This window comes from Salvelinus alpinus, chromosome 16 (genome assembly GCF_045679555.1).
Source record: "Salvelinus alpinus chromosome 16, SLU_Salpinus.1, whole genome shotgun sequence".
Classification (NCBI taxonomy): domain Eukaryota; kingdom Metazoa; phylum Chordata; class Actinopteri; order Salmoniformes; family Salmonidae; genus Salvelinus; species Salvelinus alpinus.
This window is the reverse complement of record NC_092101.1, coordinates 10,957,808-10,980,724: the sequence shown is the minus strand read 5'-3', so window position 1 is coordinate 10,980,724 and position 22,917 is coordinate 10,957,808. Positions and strand designations below refer to the sequence as shown.

The 22,917-nt window shown below is 40.0% G+C and overlaps 1 protein-coding gene across 1 annotated transcript in view; it reads left to right on the top strand.

Moving 5' to 3' along the window:
• Window positions 1–286: 286 nt before the first annotated feature.
• The window catches only part of LOC139540806 (ephrin-A2-like), a 127,802-nt gene continuing 105,171 nt past the window's right edge, over window positions 287–22,917 (top strand). The window contains exon 1 of the mRNA XM_071344783.1: window positions 287–1,621. Coding sequence (XP_071200884.1) covers window positions 1,482–1,621 — 140 coding nt within the window. The 5' untranslated portion in view covers window positions 287–1,481. The remainder of the gene's footprint in view (window positions 1,622–22,917) is intronic.

The following is a 22,917-nucleotide window of genomic DNA, read 5'->3' as shown; positions in this document are numbered from 1 at the left end:
CATAACACGTGGATGACTAACTCCTATAAAAAGCTTTCATTAGCCTAAGAGACACTTATGCAGGATGAACAAATGTATACAAATAGTTGGACCATACAATAAAAATTTGACCTTGGACATCATTTCATATTTTTGTAGGCTATAGTTATAAGCTACTGTATGTATAACAGGATAACAGTATCCAAAACTGTTCTGAAGCTTTCTGAAATTGTAAGGGCCCCAGAAGTTTTGGGGCTCCTAGCTGGCCGGTCTCCCAGCCCCGCCCCGCTGTGTGGGGGAGAAGTGAATTGAGAGAGCGCGGCTTTGCCAGAGGGAGCGAGCCATGTGCTGAAGGAGGAAGAGAGAGAGAACCACCGTGACTCAAAAAAGGGGAAAAATCGATCATGTCAGCTCCACTGATCTGTACACCACACGTAGGAACGAGGGAAGAGCGACAAGAGAATTTGGCCTTTTCACAACAGCAACCCCAAACAACGCAGGAATAGCAGCAGCAACTTTGCAACTGACGCGGTGTCTCCGTGTCTGCACTTCATGCTTTGGTAGTGGCGTTGCGAGGATGACGCGATAAGCACGCATCAAGAAAGCAACTTCTCCTATTGATAACTTTTGCCAGTGAAGGAAGCTGAGGACAGTAGCCACCGACGACATTTGATAATTGCTTTTGTTCCAGCCTCAGATTGTGACTGACCGATGAGCAGAGCAGGACACATCTTGTGAGCCAATGGTTTTTCACGGGCTTGGATTTCTATCGCGCTGCTGCAACATTGTGATATTTTGAGTTTCTTCTGAAGGAACAAGAAGTGGTTGCTTGACTGAAACATTGTATCTCACAAAACCTGAAACGTTGAGTTGAATGGACATCGTTATGCGCGCAAATGTGGAATAAAAAGCATCTTGATTTGGATGACCGTAAATTGAAGGACGGTAGCAGAATTGATGGGTGAGAGTTATATTTACGACGACTAAAGTTTTAGAAAGTATGCCATGCCGGAAAGGGATGGATTTAAAGGACAAACGACTGTAGGCCTATACTTGGCGTCAATGAATATTCAACAATATATGACGAGTGTCGCGCAATGTGTTCAAATAAGGCATTTATCAATTACAGTCATTGAAGAAAATGGATTTTAATAGTTATTGGAAGAGCTTGCCGTGCAAAAGGAGAGCAACGAGCTGAGTCAAACTGTGAATTAACAGAATTGATGAACCTTCATGGAACATAATCTAATTTAACTTCATAGACACCGCTGCATCTGCTTGGACTTCTCACTAATGTTCTCACGACTGGGAATGTATACATTGTACATCTTCAACTGAAGGCGAACAACTGCAGCTGAGAGCACCTGGAATTTGAATGTGGACTGGAACCAACCTCGTGCAAGTTGAAGAGCACCATGTCCATTTAAACAGCAACCAGATTGTACTTGTATCAGTATAAATTACAGACAACAACGCGACGAATTATATAGACTCTGCCCATAATGGACAAGAACTATTTAGCTTTTCAAATGGAGTTGACATTTATGGTTGTTGCCCTCTTATCTTGGGTCGTGGTATGGGCTGACGATAGCAAGATTATATCAGACAGATATGCAGTCTACTGGAACAGCACGAACCCCAGGTAAGGAATTGTAGGAGTCGTCTTTCAGTGATGCCAATTTACATTGTTGGATAGATAATGTGTGAACCCCAATAAAATACCTGGACATTTAGACTAAGCTAAAGGAAAATGCTTCACAAATAGCCCAGCGCATTCAAAAGCCCATCAACCATGCTCACCTTTAAGAAGTTTCCCCCTCAACTTCAATTCTTTGAATAGATGACGTTAAAGTTCCTTCTTTAACTACAACGAATTTGAGTTAGGGAGATGTACTTGACCAGCACGTTCTAGTTATGTATCCCATGTTTTGCTTCCATTGTAAGACCTACTTATTACATCACTTATAACTTATTTTTGTTTTTACCCCATTATCACATCTCTCCCAGCTGAGTGTAAAGCAAGTCCCTTAAACCAGCATTTCACTTGATTATTACATCTTGCCAAGCCTTTCAGATTTCACGTTCACAAACGTATCACATTGAATTCAAAGTGCGTTGTGTCTGTAGCTTTTCATTGTGAAGTTGCATTTGAAAGTGTGATAAAATACTGTAGGCCAAAGCAAAATGTGATTTTCCCATCTGCTTTAAAATAAGATTGAGTAAAAATCTCCACTAAGACACGCAAAACTCGGTTTAGAGGCTGACTACATGGTTATACACAAAACTAAAAAAAAATTATTGACATGCAGCAAGGTTTTGGTCTCCCATATAGAATATTCCGTACTTGTTTCATTTGAGCCCCTCAGTTCACTCCAGTTCACTATTGATATTTTGGCCTGGAGCTGTTGGAATGATTTTGAACATGAACTAGTTCTTTCCAGGTCGTTAATTACTGAAGGAAGGTAAAGATCAATAATACAATGAAGACATTAAGTAAGACATTCCATCAGTATTGAACTCTTGAGAAATTGTTTGTGCTTGACCCTTGCAATATTCTAAGCATTGGAATTGTGCCAGCACACCCTCGAAAAATTGAATCAAACTTAATTTCTTGTCAAGTTTAGAGAGCAATTTGCTGTAAAAAAACAACGAGGTTTTGTGGTAAGTTTCCCCACAATTTATAAAGATTATGTTTGTGTAACATAAGCAAATTTCTCAAATCTCCGTAGAAACCAATGTGTTTTGTTTATGGCAGGGCACAGATATAAAAAGGAAAGAAAATGAAATATGCTTATGTATTTGGTGCATATTGAATTCATTAGTTATTCTTCTTCCTAGAGTGATGAGAAAAATAATATTCTATACATAATGGATTACAATGCAACACAAACCATGGCTGCTTCAATACTTATTTGTTGTACTGGAAATAACTGGTCTTGGCTATGCACAAATTACATCATGAGTGTTTTGAAGCCCAAGTGGAGCCTTTTGAATATCAGTGAATTTGCTACCTAGTCACATGACAGTGATATTTGATGCTTCCTTTCTACACAAAATCATGTGAGAACTATATGAGTCTCACACTGTATGTCTCTATAAAGGAGTTTAAAGCATTGATAGGAGTGACTTTGGCACTAGGCATAATAGGGCTTGGATCTTGAGTAGGTTGTATAATGTAGTTTAGTTTTTTAAAGTCAGTTGTTAAGTGGTGTCTTTTCCAATAGCAATCATAGAATGCAGTAAGCTTATAAAAACTTTCCTCGTTCGTCTAAACATTTAAAATAAAAAATGTGATTGCAAAGGCATTATGCATGTCATATGAATGTAATATGCTTTCTTTTATGACTTTGGCAAACATTTTGTTGGTTGAAAACAAAATAACCAATTAGAAAAATTGTTTACGCAGACATTTTGGAATCTTTTGAATTAGCCTATACCGTCCTTCAATTGGTTGTTAAAACAGTTTGTATGTAATATCCTTTAATTGTTGGTCTTAGGTGTGTTTCCAACAATCAGTGATGTGGTTTATACTGTGGGATATTAGTGAGGCTAGAAAACCGGATGCATAGTAAGGATTAAAAGGAGAAAAGGCTAGTGAGGCTTTGTTGGTTGCGAGTGAGGGGCCTTAGTGAGGGAGCAGAAACACTGGCCTACTTTGCTCTACATCTCTAAACAATTGTTAGCCAAAGATATATACAATTTGCATCACTAATTCAATACAAATAGCATAATGAAGCATTAGGTGTATTAATTGGTGGTTCGGTGGTTCTATTACTTTTAAATGATTTGATATTGACCTAAGTAAGAAATGTCAAAGTATAATATGATCTATACAAAAGTATAACGTGCATTCAGCAAAAATGATCCGGACCACTGTTGATGCATATTGCAGTGTCCATTACAGAATTGCTAGTTTGAATAGTCAAGTCTTAAAGTCCTAAAGCACGGATTTATAAGGAGGTCGCTATATGTAACGCCTATTGATCAGTCCTTAAACCTTTAAAATCGCTTTCGTTTTTTTGTATCGGGGTGACTTGTCTGAGGTTCGTTATTGGTGTATTTTAAGCTCCATTGGAAAAGCATTTTCAGTTCTTTCAACATATTTTTTATTGCCCGAGTTTCATATGCAAAACTCTTGAATTTTGGTAGATGCTCAATTAAAATTTTATAAAAAATGGTGCACAAAAAGTGGATCAAATGCGCCCCAAGACAATGTGGGTTTATGAAAGGAATTTAGGTTTGTCATCAGTTGAACGGCCATTCCACTGCTAATGACATCACCTTGTGTTTTCGTATGTGTTTTACGTATCTGGTTTTCGACATGTTGCAATGTAACTTACGAGCAAATTGAATGGCTATTATCTATGCCACACGGAAAGCTATTAGAACGATTTACTCTAAGAAATACTATGATTTGATACTGTGGTCTTCCATTTTGACTACTAATTTTAACGCCATGCTTTGCCATTCCATGATATCTGCTTTCCTCATAACGTCCCCTCCGTTCTGACCTAGTTTCGCTGAGGTTATTGGGGAGTATTGTGGGGAAATAGTAGTGGTCTGTGAGGACACTAGATTATATTGTACTCAATGATTATATTTTTTAGGAAGCTTTGAAGTCAACGATGAAGGGAATACTTTTCAAATCATGAAAATAAGCTTCAGAGGGTATAACCTTGGAGTTTTTGGATAGTAAAACATTTCTGTGCAATGGTGTTTTGGGGTTCCTGTAGGTGGCGTTACATCGTTTTTGCTCTGCTCAGCAACGTGGTCCGCCATTTTCTCATTCATGGTAGGAAGACCTTCATTTTTGGTGTGTCGAGAGCCAAGACAAAGAAATGACATGGACGATGATTAAAGATGGTAACCAACAGTTTAAATGGGTCAAATGGTTTTTATGCGGAATTGAATCTGGTTTGAACTACAGTCAAAGATCGATTGGTGTTGACAGATAGAACTATCTTGAAAATGTAATTTAATAAGGAAATTAGGAACTTTAACCGCTTTTTACAACAGTACATATGAGTAATAATGAGTTCCGAGCTTTAACCTCATACTTTTGAAAGTGGAGAAGCATCACTTGGCTCCATGCCAAAACTAATGGAGAAGTGGAGAGTAACGGGAAATAATTGCATGTTTTCTTTCCCAATGATCTGCTCGCATTCACAAATGGCCCGTTCTGGGAAAAAAGTCCTTTAAATTCAAGACTAGAACCACTGCATTGAAAGACCAAGTCAGTCCCTCCAGGTTTCCCACGTATTATGGGAAAGCTTGCAAATTTGACCAATCACCACACTATTTCCGAATTAAACACTAAAATCATCGCAATATTATCAGATAATATTAACCCATCACCACAGTACAAAAAGAGCGCTCGCAATTTCAAACATTCACTGCACATTTACAGCATAATATGGTTCAATCAAGCCACACAAACTTTTTCCCTCGTCAGCACATTTTCGCGACAAATTGGACAGAATCATTGCGTATTGCCATGCAAAATGTCAGAATTGCCGCAGCAAAATAAAGCATTTTTGCCTCAAATATCACAAACAAATCTCAGCGAAATCGTGGAGGAACTGCCATGTATCTTATCTTAGAGCAGTTTACAGAAATGTTAATATGTACATTTGTATATATTATTGCTGTAGAATTTATGTTTTCGCTGTTTAGAAAGGTGAAGTTGCGAAAATACATGTTTCTCATGGTTCACACAGTTTGGATATAATAGGGGTTGGCTGTCTTCAAAGTGTTTCTTTAGAACTCACAGTTATCCCGTGTTTGTACTGTTTGTACATATACTGCAATAGGTTGTGCATTACTACTCAGGTGTAGCCGATTTTTCCTATTTGTTACAAAAATAAAACATATTTGAATGTAAAGTTACATTTGTTACTGTAGATGTGAAATTCTTGCTTACTGTTTTAAGGCCTTCAGATATAAGGATATGGCATTGAATTTCAAAGTGCAGTGTATTTTGTTTCTCTAATGGGGTGCTGTATTGAAGCCGGACTGTCCTCCCTCACGCAGGGAGCAGAAAACTGTCGTAAATCTTTTGCTAGTTTACATATCTACTCATTTGGCATTAATTAAGTTTTTCAATTTAAATTGGACAGGCTTTTGTGGGCCACTTTCCCTGTGTGTGTACAATTCAGCGTCACCCATATTCGCCCCGTAATTAATTCAAGGTGTCATGAGAGTGGCGACTTGCAATGCCATCTCCACTTGAATTCTACCTTTTCTGGGATCACATAATGCACTAATTACTGTACTGCTCAAACTCATATCCCACTTTAATGGGAGATCTGTTTCCTGAAGGTAAAAAATAGAAGCCTCTTACTCACAAGCACTTGATGAGATGAGCATGGACGGGAAATTGAACAGGCTTGAGTTCTCGAGACAAGCTTGAGACTATGGTCTACCCCATTGGGATAGTTGTTGTGGAAACACTGAAGTTTTCTCTCAGTAATATAATGCAATTAAAAAATCTGTCATGGAGAGGATATGGTAAAAGTATATACGTAATTGGTTTGTCTTGATAAAATTAGCCTTTTCTTTTCCGGACTGGGAAATAGGCATTTTCCATGGCTGAGCACAAGGCTCAGCATATTTGTTAGTTAGGGAATTCAATTTAAATTTAAAGATTGCCTGCTATGTTCACTTGTACAAAACACAGCCTCCTTTTAGCCAGCCCTAATGTGGAGCCATGTGGACTGCCGTCTCATTTATACAAGATGGAAGGCCAACTCTATTCCTAACTATTCCAATGAAGGTCCCTTGTTTTCATCATAGGTCATGAACTAGTTTGGCTCTCAATTTTCGAATTCCTCCTCTAAGGCATTTTAGGAGCAGACTAGTGAAAGAACATCTGAAAAAAAAGTTGACTGAAGAAAATCGATATACTATATTCCAATCTTAATGAAAATGCAACAAAAAAAAGTTTCACTTCCAAATCAGCGAATTGGCCTGGAATGGAATAATTCTTTTAACACGGAATTGGCCATTAATGGCCTGACACAATTGAACATTAAATGGCTCTAACATCTCATTAAAGATTAAAGTTGGTGCATAATATCTACAAAAGCAATTGGTATGAAAGATGAATTTGCTAATCAGTAATCTAAGTTCAAAGCTTCATGAAATAAAATGACCCTTAGAGTGTGTAAGCCCAAAGCCTGCTTCATTTGGTAGGACACTGCATTTCATTTCCAATGATAATCAAGATTATGCTAATGTTGGTTATGATGAATTGCCTGCTTTAAAAACTCCCCATTCTTCAGTTGTTGTATATGACAAGCAGTGATAGTTTTGAAAAATCTATAAACAATCTTCTGACCTAAGTGTAGTGCTTTGGACTTTGGCTATTTATATTTTCTTCCCGAAATTGCATTAGATGTGTCAGCGATTACCCATTTTGACTCTAGACAAGAGTGTATTGCTTTTCGCTTCTATTCTCTCTCTGAGATATGGTGAACAAATGTAGAGTTTCGGGTGACTCGGGTGTCCCGTTTGTTCAATCAGTCTGTCACCAACCTCCCTTCCATTGTACCCCCACCTGTGTAGAGACACTGAGAATGGCTGTACTGGTCACATCTGTGGCAGACAGTGAACTAGGTGGTGAGTTTGTCGGCCTTGTTCCGCATGGCTCACGGCAGCCCGTCTTGCCGCCGGGATCTCAAATATTGATGAACGACGAGTAATGGCTGCCGTCTCATTTATTAACCATAGCTTATTTTATTTGGAATCAAAAGGTAAATAAAGACCCTTTTGCCGTTGTTTATTGGATGTTTCTTGTTCTTCCCGACAGTGCTTATCAGCACTTCATCAAGCCTTATGTACTCCTCATGCATTTTAATGCCTGACCCACATTCTCTTTCCACATAGGCAGTCTCGTGTATCAAGAGAGCTAGAAACTTTGAACTTCGCTAGGTGTTCTCAAAACTAACTGTATCCTCCACGAGAATGTTCCAAAAGGAGGGCAACAGTGAAAATCTTTGTGTTACTGTTAATCAGGGTTGTGAATACAGCCCCCCTAACCACATACTGCATTGGTTACACTTGAAATGTGCCGACTGGTGAGGCGTTCCCTCCACCTCTCTCAGCCCAGGATAGGCCTATGGCCTTTAGCGTTCCACATCTTTGTTGCCATAACAAATCAGTTGTCGGTTTTATTTCTTTTAGCAGATTTAAAGGCATATTGGTGTTACCCTTCGAAAGCCTCCCGGGATGAAAGAGTCCAGCACCTCACCTATTCTCCTGTCCTTGCTTGTGTACTGGGCCTTATGAAACTGATCCTGCATTATTTTGAATGTTGTTGGTATATTGCTATCATGTCTTCTAATGCTCTCCTCCCATTTATATGTAGACCTTTTAATGTGATTTACGCGTGAGGGATATAAATGTAATTCTGTTCTTGTATTACTTTACCGCCAAACACAATAAAGCCGGACAGCAGTTAATTGCTTAAACATCCTAATCGCTTCTTGCTTGTAAAAACATTGCCCAACGTTTGATAAATGTAATATCGTGTTGTCGAATTCGGACGGCCCGCTCGTAAAAGTAACGATGGTGTTTTCCTAATTGATCCGCGGTAATAGTTTACGTTTATTGATGCACATTGGGCGTAAAGCTCTGCCTCTCTCTTCATTACCCCTTCATCAGGTTCTGCTTTGGCTTTCATCCTCAGCAGAACATTATTTGAGTTAATATAATGGAGAGTGGAGTTGCTCCTTCAGAACTGTAAAAGGCATTTTCGATCGTTTTCGGTAAATGTCCTTCTCTCGCCCATTTGTGTAGTGTTATGAAGTGGTGGATTACTTGTGGTGGATGGAGCACCCTTTCAAAATAGGAAGCCACTTTTGTGTCCTCTTGGTTCCTGCACAGCACCATATTCAATCACGAAAAACCATGTTACGTTAATGGCAAACTTTCACGGTTGAATGTGTAGGAAAGCGGCTCTCAGTAATAAGAGGGCAGGGGAGCACATTAAAATGCAGGCGGTCAAGGAGACAGGAAGACTCCAGCAGTACCAGCATATTGCTTGTAAGTCTTTTACGACTTCCCTCAAAGAGCTTTTTCTTCACCATCCATTTCTTTGACTGGACAAATTTAATATATTGGTCATGGAATTGGAAAGGATGTTGCTACATCTGTAGGGCCATATATATACAAGTAAATAATCAAACACTCGACTGAATCAGTGAAGTCATAGGGATTACCTCTACTGTTTTGCTAAAGCAGAATACTAGCCTCATTGTCCTTTCCTCGGACAAAGATTAACTGGCTTCAACCCATGAGTCTTTTACTATGCTACCTACATTGCACACTTGGAATTGTTTTGATACGCGGGCGTGTTTTGATTAAACTAACATGCCACAATGGAAACAAATCAACATTCCTTCCGAGTGAAAAAAATAGTGCACTTCTGACTGTAGAAAAAATTAAGAAGGATTTAACCTGTCTCAGAGAAAGGATTTGTTGTTGTTCTGGTATGTTAATCTTATTTCTGTGAAAAGGTACGCAGGAATTTATTAGCACAGATGTGTGCTTTGAATTGAAGTGCTAGTTCTGATTGATGCATAGATTAGAACACTCTAATCATGTTTATATCACCACATAGAAGGATATGCTTTACTAATTAAACAACATTTTCTGTGTATAATTGTCCAATCCTCTCCCCCCAAAGGTAGTCTTGTAAACTTGACCCAAATGGCGGCCAGAAAGTAAAAGAATGAAGTTAGGCCTATGTATATTTAGGCTTCAGATATTTGCATAGTTTGTACATGGGTAATAGTTCCATATCATTTTATTGATTGGTTGGAAATTGGTCAAAAATATTTTTATATATTTGATATTCTTAGCAATGGATGATATTGAACTAGCATTTTTTTCTGATTAAATTATGATAATATCTTAACGCTGTCTTTGTTGTCCATTTTTTTTTTTAAACGCTTTGAATTATTATTCAAAATTTTACTATTCCACTTCTATATTGATCTCCATTATATAAATGCTCGATTTCTGGGTAACATACAGAGGATAATGTAGTTAATAATATAGAGCTTATATTGATTTATATTGAAATTTACAAACAATATTTATTTCACTGTTTTGATATTGATTATTGAGTTCAGAATGCCTTCCCACCATAATGTTTTGACAAGGAGTATCCTACATGTTGCGTTAATTGTCATGATTTGAAATATATGTAGCATGTATCGGCAAAAAAATTTATCGTATCTGCTTTTTTCGTACATAAAAAAACAAAACAACATACCTCAATTTTATACTATACGCCTTACACTTCATACATTAGTACCACGACATAATCATATGCATACATGGCCTACAATAAATAGTCAGCACCATGAGGACAACTTGCCGTTAGCATTGGTGGCTATCCCACAGAATTCACTGAGGGTAAGGCATGAAGTAGTGAGTGAACAGGAAATGGGTCATGCAGTTCTTCAGTTGATTCTGAAATAATGAATTAGCGAGTTGTTTATGAATGTATACAGTAGTTTATTTTGCACTTTATAATGTAAGCGAAAATTCTTAGGAGACAATGTTCTTTTTTCTTGGGCATTATCTGTACCGTCAGCAAAAATAATAAATAACAGTTAATGCTATTGAGAAAAATGTTTGGAGAAAAAATAAATGTTGACCGCAACACCCCAAAAGATTTATTAAATATATGGGTCCAGCCATCATTAACACGACATCATTAACATAATTAACACTACAATCTTAAAAGTAAAGTTTTACATCTTGACCATTCTACAACTAGGTGTAATCATATTTCTGAACTTTATATTTAACTAGTTATTGAGAAAACCCATACCAGGAGATCTGAAAACCATTTACCTCAGGATAGAGTTAGTTACCTGATGTGTGAATTGTGGAAATTCAACTCCAGACACAATGAGGTTGAATACAAGAGCCTAGTCTCCTCTCATTCAGTGAATGTCATTTAGATCAGGTTTCTTAAAATGTTATGATGGCGATATTATGCACGTTTTGTTAAAGTAATCTCTAAAAGAATTGTAGGTTTTGAAATTGAATTCGTACTGTAAATGAACATGAATATGTAAGCTTACAACCACAGCAATACTTTGGCTACAGCAAAACAAATGTTTTTTGTTTTTGTTTTGGATGCTTGGATGATGTTTTAGCCTAGATTTAACAGACATGTGCGGTGTGACCTGACGGTCTTGGTAAGTCTCCGCAGAACGGCCATTGTGCCTTGTAGGCCCTCACCTGTTTCTTCTTAGCGTGGCGTGACTGTGTGACGGAGTAAACGAGCGATGGCTTTGGCACACATGGTTCTGTCTTCAAGTGAGAGGGCGGGGATTTGCTATACCACAGTGCACAGTAAGCTTTGACCTTCAAACAACTGGAGATTTGGAGAGAGAGAAAGGAGAAAGAAAAGCTTGTGAAAAAGTGGAGCATTGCTCCCATGTCATCTGGGAGATTTCTTTCCTGAATAGCAGACATGTCAAGCCTGTCATTCACATGGACCAAAAAAAGGGCTTTTATCTGGGGTCTTGGGGTTCGGTGGGCAGGTGGGGGGGAGGAGTTATGTACAGACAGTACAAACAGAAGTAGCCAACACTTAACCTGCTTAGGTGTACTGCACATTGTCGCCAATATTGAATAGAGTGTTCTCAGATGCTGTATAGTGTATAGTCTATTTCCATGAGTTCATAAACTACTAATGGTGTATGAGGCCTTATGATGATAATATGTAATTCTCTTAGACCATTTTTTAAATTAATGACAAGTAAAAATGAATGAAAAGCCTTCCATTTTGCTCTACAATCTCATGATTAGTAGCCTCATGAAGGAACTGGTCATATATAATGTTTTGGCTTCATATTATGGATGCCACAATGCCAGAACAGCATAGATGTTCCAAGACGTACCTTCTGAGATAGAGTGCCTTCAGAAAGTATTCCAAAATTGGTTGTTGATCATTGCTAGACACACATTTTCAGGTCTTGCCATAGATTTTCAAGTAGATTTAAGTCTAAACTGTAACTCGGCCATGCAGGAACATCCACTGTCTCCTTGGTAAGCAACCAGTGTAGATTTGGCCTTGTGTTTTAGGTTATTGTCCTGCTGAAAGGTGAATTAATCTCCCTGTGTCCGGTGGAAAGCAGACTGAACTAGGGTTTCCTCTAGGATTTTGTCTGTGCTTAGCTCAATTCCGTTTCTTTTTTATCCTGAAAAACTTCCACACACCTTAACGATTGCAAGCATACCCATAACATGATGCAGCCACCACTATGCTCGAAAGTATGGTGAATGGTACTCAGTAATGAATTATATTGGATTTGCCCCAAACATTGAATTGCATTGCCACATTTTTTGCAGTATTACTGTAGTGCCTTGTTGCAAACAGGATGCATGTTTTGGAATATATACCCGTATATGTAATATACCAGTTTTTTTGTAGTGACTGGGTGTATTGATACACCATTCAAAGTGTAATTAGTTACTTACACCTTTCTCAAAGGGATATTCAATTTCTGTTTTTTTTGGACCCATCAACCAATAGGTGACCTTCTATGTGAGGCATCGGAAAACCTCCCAGGTATTTGTAGTTGAATCTGTGTTTGAATTTCACTGCTCAACTGAGGGACCTTACAGATAATGTGTGGGGGTACAGAGATGAGGTAGTCCTTCAAAAATCATGCTAAACTCTATTATTGCACACAGAGTGAATCCATGCAACTTATTATGTGGCTAGTTAAGGCCATTTTTAATCCTGAACATATTTAGGCTCGCCATAACAAAAGGGTTAAATACTTATTGACTCAAGACATTTCAGCTTTTCATTTGTAATTAATTTGATTTTTTTTTGAAAAACATAATTCCATTTTGATATTATTGTTTTTTTTGTGTAGGTCAGTGACAAAAAACTAAATGTAATCCATTTCAAATTCAGGATGTGAATTCAAATTCAAATTTTCAAATGTGGAAAAAGTCGAGGGGTATGAGTACTTTCTGAAGGCACTGTATATTGTTGTCAGAGAAACCCTCTGCTGTACCAGTGTCTTGTTAACTTTTGGATATCTCATTCCCTCGTCATAAATTGGGATTTGACAACATTTCAAAATAATTTCTTGCATCGCAAACTTTTTAACAATCTCTCTCAATCTCTACAAAATGTGAAATGGAATTACACTCCCAAGTTTCCAATATTTTTTTGTTAGGACACTAACGTTTTATGAATAAGTACATCATCCAGTGAGGATGCTTGTGATCCGGGGGAGTGAGAAATGAGAGACGAGAGCTTAAAGCTGCACAAAAGGATAGTTTTTCACCCGGCTTGGTATTATGGCCTTTTACAATGCTATTGGGACGGTGATGTGCTCCGAATGTGAACTGACGTCAGCTATGGCACAGAACTTTTATATCAACCGAGGTGATTTGATTTCAACAACTGCACGTAACGTACTGGAGCTTTTTGTGTGAGCTCTTTTTACCCTTCCAGTCACAATGGTAGGAATGGGCTGGCATGGATCCTTTCATATCACCTGCACAAAGGCAATCACATAGCAGGTTGCAAAAAACTTGAAATGTTCAGAGTTTCTTGTGACACTGAAGTCCTGAATCACAGAGAAACTAATGGAGGTGACCTCCTGACTGAGCTGTGTTGGCAGGCATGCCTCTTCAGAGATAGAGAAAGAAAGAGCGAGAGAGAGAGAGAAGGGGGGATGGAAGACTGTTTGAAGACGGGGACAGTGGCAGTAACAGGAGAGGGAACATGACTGGTGTGACAATGGAAACGCGAGCCAGGGCCGCCACCGCTCATGTTCCTAAATCTCTCTATGACTAGGGGCAAGGAGCTCCAAAAGTGGGTTACCAAAAGCGGCGAGGGAATCGGTGCACTTTTAAGGTTTAGATATGCTTGTTTGGGTTTCAGTTTCTCAATTCAGGAATAGTCGAGCTTGAAAATGAACCAATTGTTTAGAAATGTGCACAAATAAAAGACGTGAACACAAAGTGTAGTAACATAGACATTATTAGGAACACTAAAATGCTGGAGCACTGCTGCTTATGACTGCATACGACTACAATTGCCTTCTATTGTTTCTTCTTGGTTAAATGATTCAGCACAATTGACAGTTTCAGCATTACGCATGGCATTGTACTGTGTATGCGATACTAGTTCTGAGCACATTGAGAAAGATTTAAAAACCCGTTCTGAAAACCTCATACGCACAAAGATGACTAGAATTGAATGAAACTCCCTTCCCAATTAATCTCCTATTTGCCCTTTTGGCCTACACTCCACGAAAACACCTCACTTTAACATGTCTAAGCATCTGGCACATCTCTAGTCCCTCAGAAACATATAGAACACTCCAGTATCTTCTCTGTATGCCTGTACAGTAGGGAAACATGAATACCTGACAATACCGGGGTGAGATTCTAGGTGGTGTGTGAAACGCGGCCGGCGGTAATCCAGGTGGCGGCGGGATCTCTCGACGCTCGGCCCTCGCTCCCGTGCGATGCTAAAGTGCAGTCTCACCTCGGGGCGGCGGCGAAGCCAGCTGAACATCAGGATATGGGGAGATTACAGAGCCTGTGGAGTGAGTTTAAACAGGATTAGCCATTCCAGCTCAGGTGCTACGCTAATAGGATTAGGGAGTCCCTTTTCTTGTTCATCCCAGCGTTAAGACGAATTACGGGCCCCCAAAACAAAGGTGTATATTCGGACGGCGCAAGGACGCACAAGGGATAGACAATGCTCTTATGGGGGGGGGCCCTCTTTTTTTGAATGGATCCCCCACACATGTTCTGAAGGGACTGACCCCCATATTGACTGTCACCCAACACTTTGGGGGTCCCCTTAGTTGGCGATGGAACTTTAATTAGTCAATGCATTTTTCAGGGCATAGAAGCCACTTTGCTGGAGGAAGTGTTTTGAGCGATGATTGTATTGTTGCTGTCGGCTCCGATAGCCCTTTAAAGATTAGTGCTGCTTAAAAGACAAGCCCACTTACAGGATGGAGGAACACAGTTGTTTAATGGAAATGCAAGCATCTATTCTAAAGGATGGCCTTCAGAACTACGAATCAGATTTTCTTATTTATTGGAGAATAGAAGCACAAAGCCTTTTCATTTAGATGTATTATCCTTTGATTTCAATGGCAGTCTAGTTTATTATATAATTTCGTTTCAGCTGTCATAATAGTCTATTTAGCCAATCTGTCTTTACATTTGGTTAAACGACCTTGTAGATATGGAGTGTATAGCATTGAGACTTACAATGCTCCCTTAGAGCTTAGTGGTCACCATGACTTCAAGTAGTCTGTATCTCTACACATTTGAGTTTCTCCAATCATGATAACTGTTATCGGTCCAATTCCACCGGAGTGATCCCGTATCAATTTCCCCATCACTTTAGATATAATCTTGCTAGGGGGCGGTTCTTGTGATGGGCTGTGAAAAGAGGAGCTGATATCTCCTTTGTGCCAATTTTGTGGGGGCCAACGGGAGAAATCGTAAAGGATCTCCACCTAATCCTGGGGTTTAGCCTTCAAAAGCCACTCTTTTCTGGAAGGCTTTGAGGTTCTTCACACAACTCTCTGCTCCGCAGCCCTTTCTAATAGGAGGGGTTAAAGTTTGCCGAAGTGGGGAGGGCTTGTTCGTTTAGGGCGGGAAGAGAGGCACTTCTGGGCTGGCGTAGCTGGTTATCTTCTTGAAGATCCTGAGGGGGAATGCCGTTGGAGGATAGCAGGTGAAGCGGCTCTGAGTTTTCAGAGGCCTGCTTTTCACCAGTTAGACAGGACTCCCAGGGTCCCCCTGCTAGCTGGAGGGAGATCCGTGTGATGAAGCTAGGCCTACATCTGTCCCTCAAAGCCTGGCTCTCCTGCTTCTCTCTCCTCCTGTAGAGATTCGGACAGCCATGTGTTCAAGGAAGAATGCACTGTTCATTTAAAGCACTTAGCACCTACGCTCAATGAGGAACCATTAGGTCTGCTCTTCAATACCCGCCTTCCATTTTGCTCCGCCTCATTGGCAGCCTACACAGTGTGATTTTGTTCAGGAATTGATGTAAACTCAGAAGGCTGAGTTGCCCACGACCACCTTAATCTCACCGCATACGGAGCGTACATCATGGTTCTCCAACGAAGATTGCTACATAAGGAGGTTCATTACCCCAAAACCCTCAAAAGAAATACGCAACCGTATGCAAGTAGTCCTCTGTCTCATGACTGCTTTGACAATTCGCACCCTAAAAGCAGCAGTGTCTTGGCTTAGGTCTCAGGGAGGGCCATGACGACAAGCCTCGACCCTGAAATACTACCTCGGCACCACCTTTCAAGACTGATGGTCCATGTGTTTTAGCTTTGGGCTTCCTAGACAAGCTTTATCACTCCCTGCTTCTTAGCTTAAGGGGGTTAAGGTTCCCTGTCAGTCCAACAGTCAACACAAAGCAGAACCCCCATCTGATAGCAATCTGTCAGGGCACAGAGATGAATTCTCTAGGGTTGGGCTTTTACTTTATTGTCTGATTAGAAAGTGCATTGATAAGTAGTATGCCATCAAATAACTTCAATTTAGTATCATTTGTATATTAGACAATCATGCAGCTGAAAGCAGGGTAGGTTATTGATTATTATGAAAGCAAGGCCCCGGCCGTGCTGATGCTCCGTTCAGACCACAGCTGTCAATAGAAGCTCAGAGATGCTCATTCAGCAAACCTGTCAATGGCATATGCGATGGTAATATTGACGATCATGGCCTTGAGTAGTCTGTCTGGTGGAATTGTTCAGTGAGTGTCATTTGTGGCAAATTTGGGCTTTTTTTCTCAGTTAACAATCAATCTGCAGGCTGCAGTACATTCTGGCCTTAGCTATTCAGCCTGTCGACATCTGTGGCAGCATATTTAAAAAATGTAAAGCAGAGGAGTCTTGATTTTTTTATTTGGTTTTGAAATGTATGTTTGGAAACACTTTCTAAGAGCTTCCATTTAAAACATTTTGATAAATACTTAGTTACGTTTATAAATGTTGGAATACAAAATGTATTAATGAAGCATAAACTACTTATAAAAAGTGTATTAATGGCATAGTTATGAAAGGTTTTAGAAAGCGTTACCACATTTCTTGCTCCTCCTAAAGTGAGGAACCAACATTAAAAGAAACGTGGTGTGGTGCACCCAAGCTTGGTTCCTTAACCTCAACCAATTGACGGGTCACCCTTTAAGTTGATTGTGACTCTTTTGAACCGAGGAACCCGCCTCATGGGCTGTGACCCGCTCTCATTGCGCTCTCCCCAGATACTTCATTATGACAGAGATCCTTCAGAAATATTCAAGCCATCTGATGGGGGTCAGGATGTGGCAGCCTTTCTTCCCCGTGTCGTCCAGATGCTTGGGGTTCATTGAGGATGCCAGCGACCAAGAGGGCACTTCCTCATTACCTCCAGAGCCGGCCTCATTAACCCTCCATGCAGCTGGAAGCACCACAAGCAGCGCCAAACTCCAACCCCCTTCGCCTGAATCGCCCTCCAATTATCCCGATAGATTTTACCCTCGCAGGTAGTGCAGAAATGACGACCTATACTGTGTCGTGCTGTATCGCCACTGTAACACCGACCCCATGCATAGATTTATATCGGACGATGGCTGTTTCTTATACACATGTAATATAAGACGCAAGGCTGGTTCTCACCACCTGTTGCCATTTCAAACTGACTAATTCTTTTTTAGACAAATTTTGTCAGATATACATACAAACTCTGAAATGGCCATGCAGTGAAAATAATTGTGATATGTTATGAGTTGGATTGATATTAATCTTAAATCTACGTAGGCTTGATTTGAGGGTTTTATTTGGTAAAAGTATTTTTTCCCCCTTCATTTTTATGAGCTGTTGATTGACGTCAATGTTTTTCTTGCTAAAACCTGTGATTGAAACATACAAACTGTATATAGTCCCTTCAGATTACACTTCTTGACCCTGCAGTCTCTACATTTTGTCCTTCAGGGCCTATTTGTATCTGTCTGAATACTCCATGTATCGTAAATCACCATTAAATCCTGCAGTTGCTTATTAAGTCTGTCATTCAGACAAATGTTTGACCTCATATTTCTCATGTCATGAGGGGGGGAGAAAAAAGCGATGTTTAGTCTCGACAAGCGGAAACGGTTACTTAAAACTACTTGGATGCTTTCCAGATGGTGAATCCTGCCGTCTGAAACTCAGAACGTCAACATATAGTCCTTTGTCTCCATTTGGTGGATCAAGACAATGCATTTCCTTTGCCTCCCCAAAATGATTTTAATTCTCTAACAAGTCACGGTATTGTGCATAAAAAGGCTCAAACCCCCTTACACACAAACATCCGCCATCTTACACACCAACCCACTAGTAAATATGTATATTTTTGTACACTACAGTATGTAACTTTGTAAAACAAAACGGTTAAGCCAATGAAATTGTTTTACTCATGCAACGAGGAACTCCACAAGTTGATATCTGTGGACAGATGTATACACATTACCGAGTGTAGTATAGAACATGTACTAATTCGATATCATTAAAACAAGCAGAATCTTTTCGAAGCTTTGCATTGTTGTGGAGCCTAACGCTTTTTAGCATTGTGTCCTTAACCTCTGTCTCAGAAAGGAAAACCATTTAGAAAAATAAAGCCGGGAGATATTTTATGATCCTAGTTTGTTCACTCATTTCCCTCTCAATCCATCGCTGTCCCAGAATAACCCCCTGTATAAATGTATTCCTGTTTTTGTGCCAGTCATTCAAACTGCCTTGTTACCATGACATTGTGACAATCACTCCTCCGGCAATAGAGGATCTGAAGGGCTTATATGCTACACTACACTCTGCTACTGTAACTGCCTTCTCTGCCGGCAGCTGTGGTCACATCGTTAGAAAAAGCACTCGCCATTTCGCCTGTGTGCACCTTTTTAAAATAGTCTTCATGACTCTTTTTTTCCCCCCAAAAGATAATCTGTGGTCTCAATAACTGCTTGCTCAAGCGTAGTCCAAATAACTTGTGTTTTTGAATTGCCACTCGGTGTAGGCCGTGAGCATTAGTAGTGCCTGGGAGAGAAGGCATTTCATGGGTCATTACCGCTGTTCATAACCACACCTAGTGAAAAGGACTTTGCAAGATGTGGCCTTCACGGGACCCTGTGACATACTGTCTGATGGCCTGGGCCAGTTGGAGCCCTCCAGGGGGGGCAATGCACTGGTCTTAAAAACAAAATGCTTACGTGGCGGAATATGGGAAGCTTATGGCGGAACTTCCGACGCCAGAGTAGTACGTGACGATCGGGGGTTGTCAGGGAGTGTGTGTGTGTGTGTGTATGGGGGGGTATCGTGTGTGCATTCTTTTGTGTGTGTGTGTGTGTGTGTGTGTGTGTGTGTGTGTGTGTGTGTGTGTGTGTGTGTGTGTGTGTGTGTGTGTGTGTGTGTGTGTGTGTGTGTGTGTGTGTGTGTGTGTGTGTGTGTGTGTGTGTGTGTGTGTAAGAGTAACAGACTAACAGTGTGGTTAATGATGCAAAGGGGAAGTCTAAGCCCCTTTCCCCCAAGTCTCTTTCTCACTTCTGAGATCCAAGGTAAACAGCACGAGGAGGGCTGGATCAGCGTGAAGAAGGGGGCTAAAGCTCTTCCTGACTGGGTCCCTCCATCCTTCACTGCTCACAGAGTGCAGTCTGAGGTTCATGACTCCCTCCCAGACTCACAGGGTCTACTGTAGGGCCTGTGTGAACGAGTGTGTGAAGACCTCCAGGGAGCTCGGGACCTATCCCAGCTTTCCCTCTGAAGACCGGCCGGAAAGGGGAAAGAGAGAGAGAGAGAGAGAAAGAGCGACGGTATTCCGAGATTTTAGAGGACTGTTTTAATCTGTCGGTGGAACGGGACAATTAGGGTATCCTCGGAAGCACTGGGCCAGTGAACCCTTTATGGCAGAGGCTGCTCCGTACACACTGGGATTAAACCGGCCGAGAGGGACTTCGCTGGAAGGGTCTTTTCTGCCACATTAGCTTTAACAAAGATTACTGTGGTCTAGGAAAACCTCCTGGTCCCCAAACACACACACACACACACACACACACACACACACACACACACACACACACACACACACACACACACACACACACACACACACACACACACACACACACACACACACACACACACACACCACACACACACACACACACACACCCACCCCAACCCTATCTTCTCCTCCGTCCCTTGCCTGCGTTCGGCGGTTGCAATTAACTGGAGTTTCCTATTGAAAGTTAAAGGAAAGGGTCAGACTCTATGAGAAAGCCCCTGTCCCATCACTACTGTAATTTGCGAGAGAAGGACTTTGGTGGGAGGTGTGTGTGTGTGTGTGTGTGTGTGTGTGTGTGTGTGTGTGTGTGTGTGTGTGTGTGTGTGTGTGTGTGTGTGTGTGTGTGTGTGTGTGTGTGTGTGTGTGTGGTGGGAGGGTTAAAGGTCCAATGCAGCCATTTTAATCTCAATATCAAATAATTTCTGGGTAACAATAAAGTACCTTACTGTGATTGTTTTTCAATTTAAATAAAAAAAAATTACTTCTTAGCAAAGAGCTATTTCTCAAGCAAGAATTTTGCTAGGACTGTCTGCCCAGCAATCCGGGAACATTCCCAGAACGTTAGCTAAGATTCCCATTAAGTTCTTGTTAGGGGTTTTAAGAGAATGTTTTTGACCACAAAATATTTTTCCACAAAATGTTTTAAATGAAATATCGTTGGAATGTTCTCCTAAATGTTGTGCACAACATCTGTAACAACAACCATAGAATATTCCCCAAAAGTTCCCCAATTAGGTTTCCAGGTAATGTAATAGCACAATGTACTAGCTGGTTCTGTGAAAGTTCCCAAAACATTCGTTAGCTTGCGGGAAATGTTCGCATTACACAAAAACTGTCCAGTCGTGGTGATGATTGTGGAATGTTTGTATTAAAAATGCACCTGACGTTGCAAGAATGTTCCAGGAACACATTTAATCTGTTCTTTAAAGGTTCCCCAGAATGTTTCATTAGGTTATGCGAACAGTCGTCTGGGGACATGACAAAAGATATGTTCCCAAAACACAAAAACTGTCCAGTTGTGCAGATGATCCAGCAATGTTTCTTTTAGGGTGCAAAAAACATTCAGCTGATGTTACAAGAACATTCCCAGAACATTTGGTCTGTTCTTTATAGGTTCCCAGAATGTTTCATTAGCTTGTGATAACATCGTGGGGACATGACAAGAGATATGTTCCCAAAACACTAAAACTGTCAAGTTGTGCTGACATTCAGATAATGTTTGTATCAGGGTGCACAAAACATTCCTTTGATGTTACAAGAATGTTGATACAACAGCCTTTCTGAGTTCTTGAAATGTTCCCAGAACATGTAATAAGGTTGTGGGAACAGTGCAGGTACATTACAAGAGATAGGTTCCCAAAACACAAAATATGCTCAGTTGTGATGACATTCATACAATGTTTACGTTGGGTTGCACAGGATATTCCCTTAATGTTGTAAGAATGAAATAAGTCCGTTTTTATGACGTTCATAGCATACTTGTTTTAGGTTTAACTTAATGTTCCATTGGTGTTCACGCAATATACATTTTATATTCTCTTGGAGGTCCTTAGAACATGTTATATTTAAGTTGTAGCTAATATTACCACAACATTCCATTGTCTTTTTATTTTATTTAACTAGGCAAGTCAGTTAAGAACAAATTCTTATTTTCAATGACAGCCCAGTGTGTTAACTGTCATGTTCAGAACGACAGATTTTTACCTCGTCAGCTCAGGGATTCGATCTTGCAACCTTTCGGTTACTAGTCCAACGCTCTAACCGCTAGGCTACCTGCCGCCCCAATGAATAATAATGCATAATAACTCAGGTTAGTAAACATCCCTATTATGTTTCCAGATTTAATGGCAATTCTCATTTCAGCACTGTATTGTACGTGATATAGCGACACATGGCATTCTCATTTAATTCATAGGACATTTGAACAGCATTTAATCATACAAACACAACCATATTTACAACCGCATTTCTGACTGGATTTATATATGTGGATAAAATAAAGACATCTTTTACTGGAGTACATCTGAGCCTCAATTTCCTTCCCCCCCAAAACAAACATGGTTAAAGATTATGTGGGATTGAACCTGCGGTCTTCAGCAAGATCATTAACCCTCTGCGCCACCAGAGAATGACACAGAACACAATTTTAGAGTTATTAAAATGTTATATAAAACGGTATTTTATGATTTTCTTTCTTCATCACGAGTTGAAAGTCTTTTTAGTTGGATAGGGCTTCGTTTAAATAACTTGTGTAATTGTGTAAAACAATTTGACCTTTTTTTCAATTTCAAAATCACATTTCATAAGACTTTCAACACATGATGAAGAAAGAAAATCATAAAATTCAGTGATACAAGTACTCAGCATATGTGTCCTGATTGACCATATTTGACTGAAAACCCACAGGGCTGCAGCTATCTGGGCTGCAGGTAGCCTAGTGGTTAGTGTTGGGCCAGTAACCAAAAGGTAGCTAGATCGAATCCCCGAGCTGACAAGGTAAAAATCTGTCGTTCTGCTCCTGAACAAGACAGTTAACCCATTGTTCCGAAACTGTCATTGTAAATATGAATTTGTTATTAAAAAATTTAAAAATAATCCCCTGGTGCAGATGCGTATGTATCTTTCTGAAGATTACAGGTTCAATCCCACATATTATTTAACCATGTTTCTTTAAAAAAATATACTCTGCTCAAAGAGAGGATGTATTTATTTCACCCAGATTTTTAATTTTTTTTGTACAAATTGACTGTTTAACTTAAAAAAACACCCACTATAATTCCTACTCTGAGATGCTTGATATGGTCCCTCCCGACTTATTTTTCATGATCTGAAAAG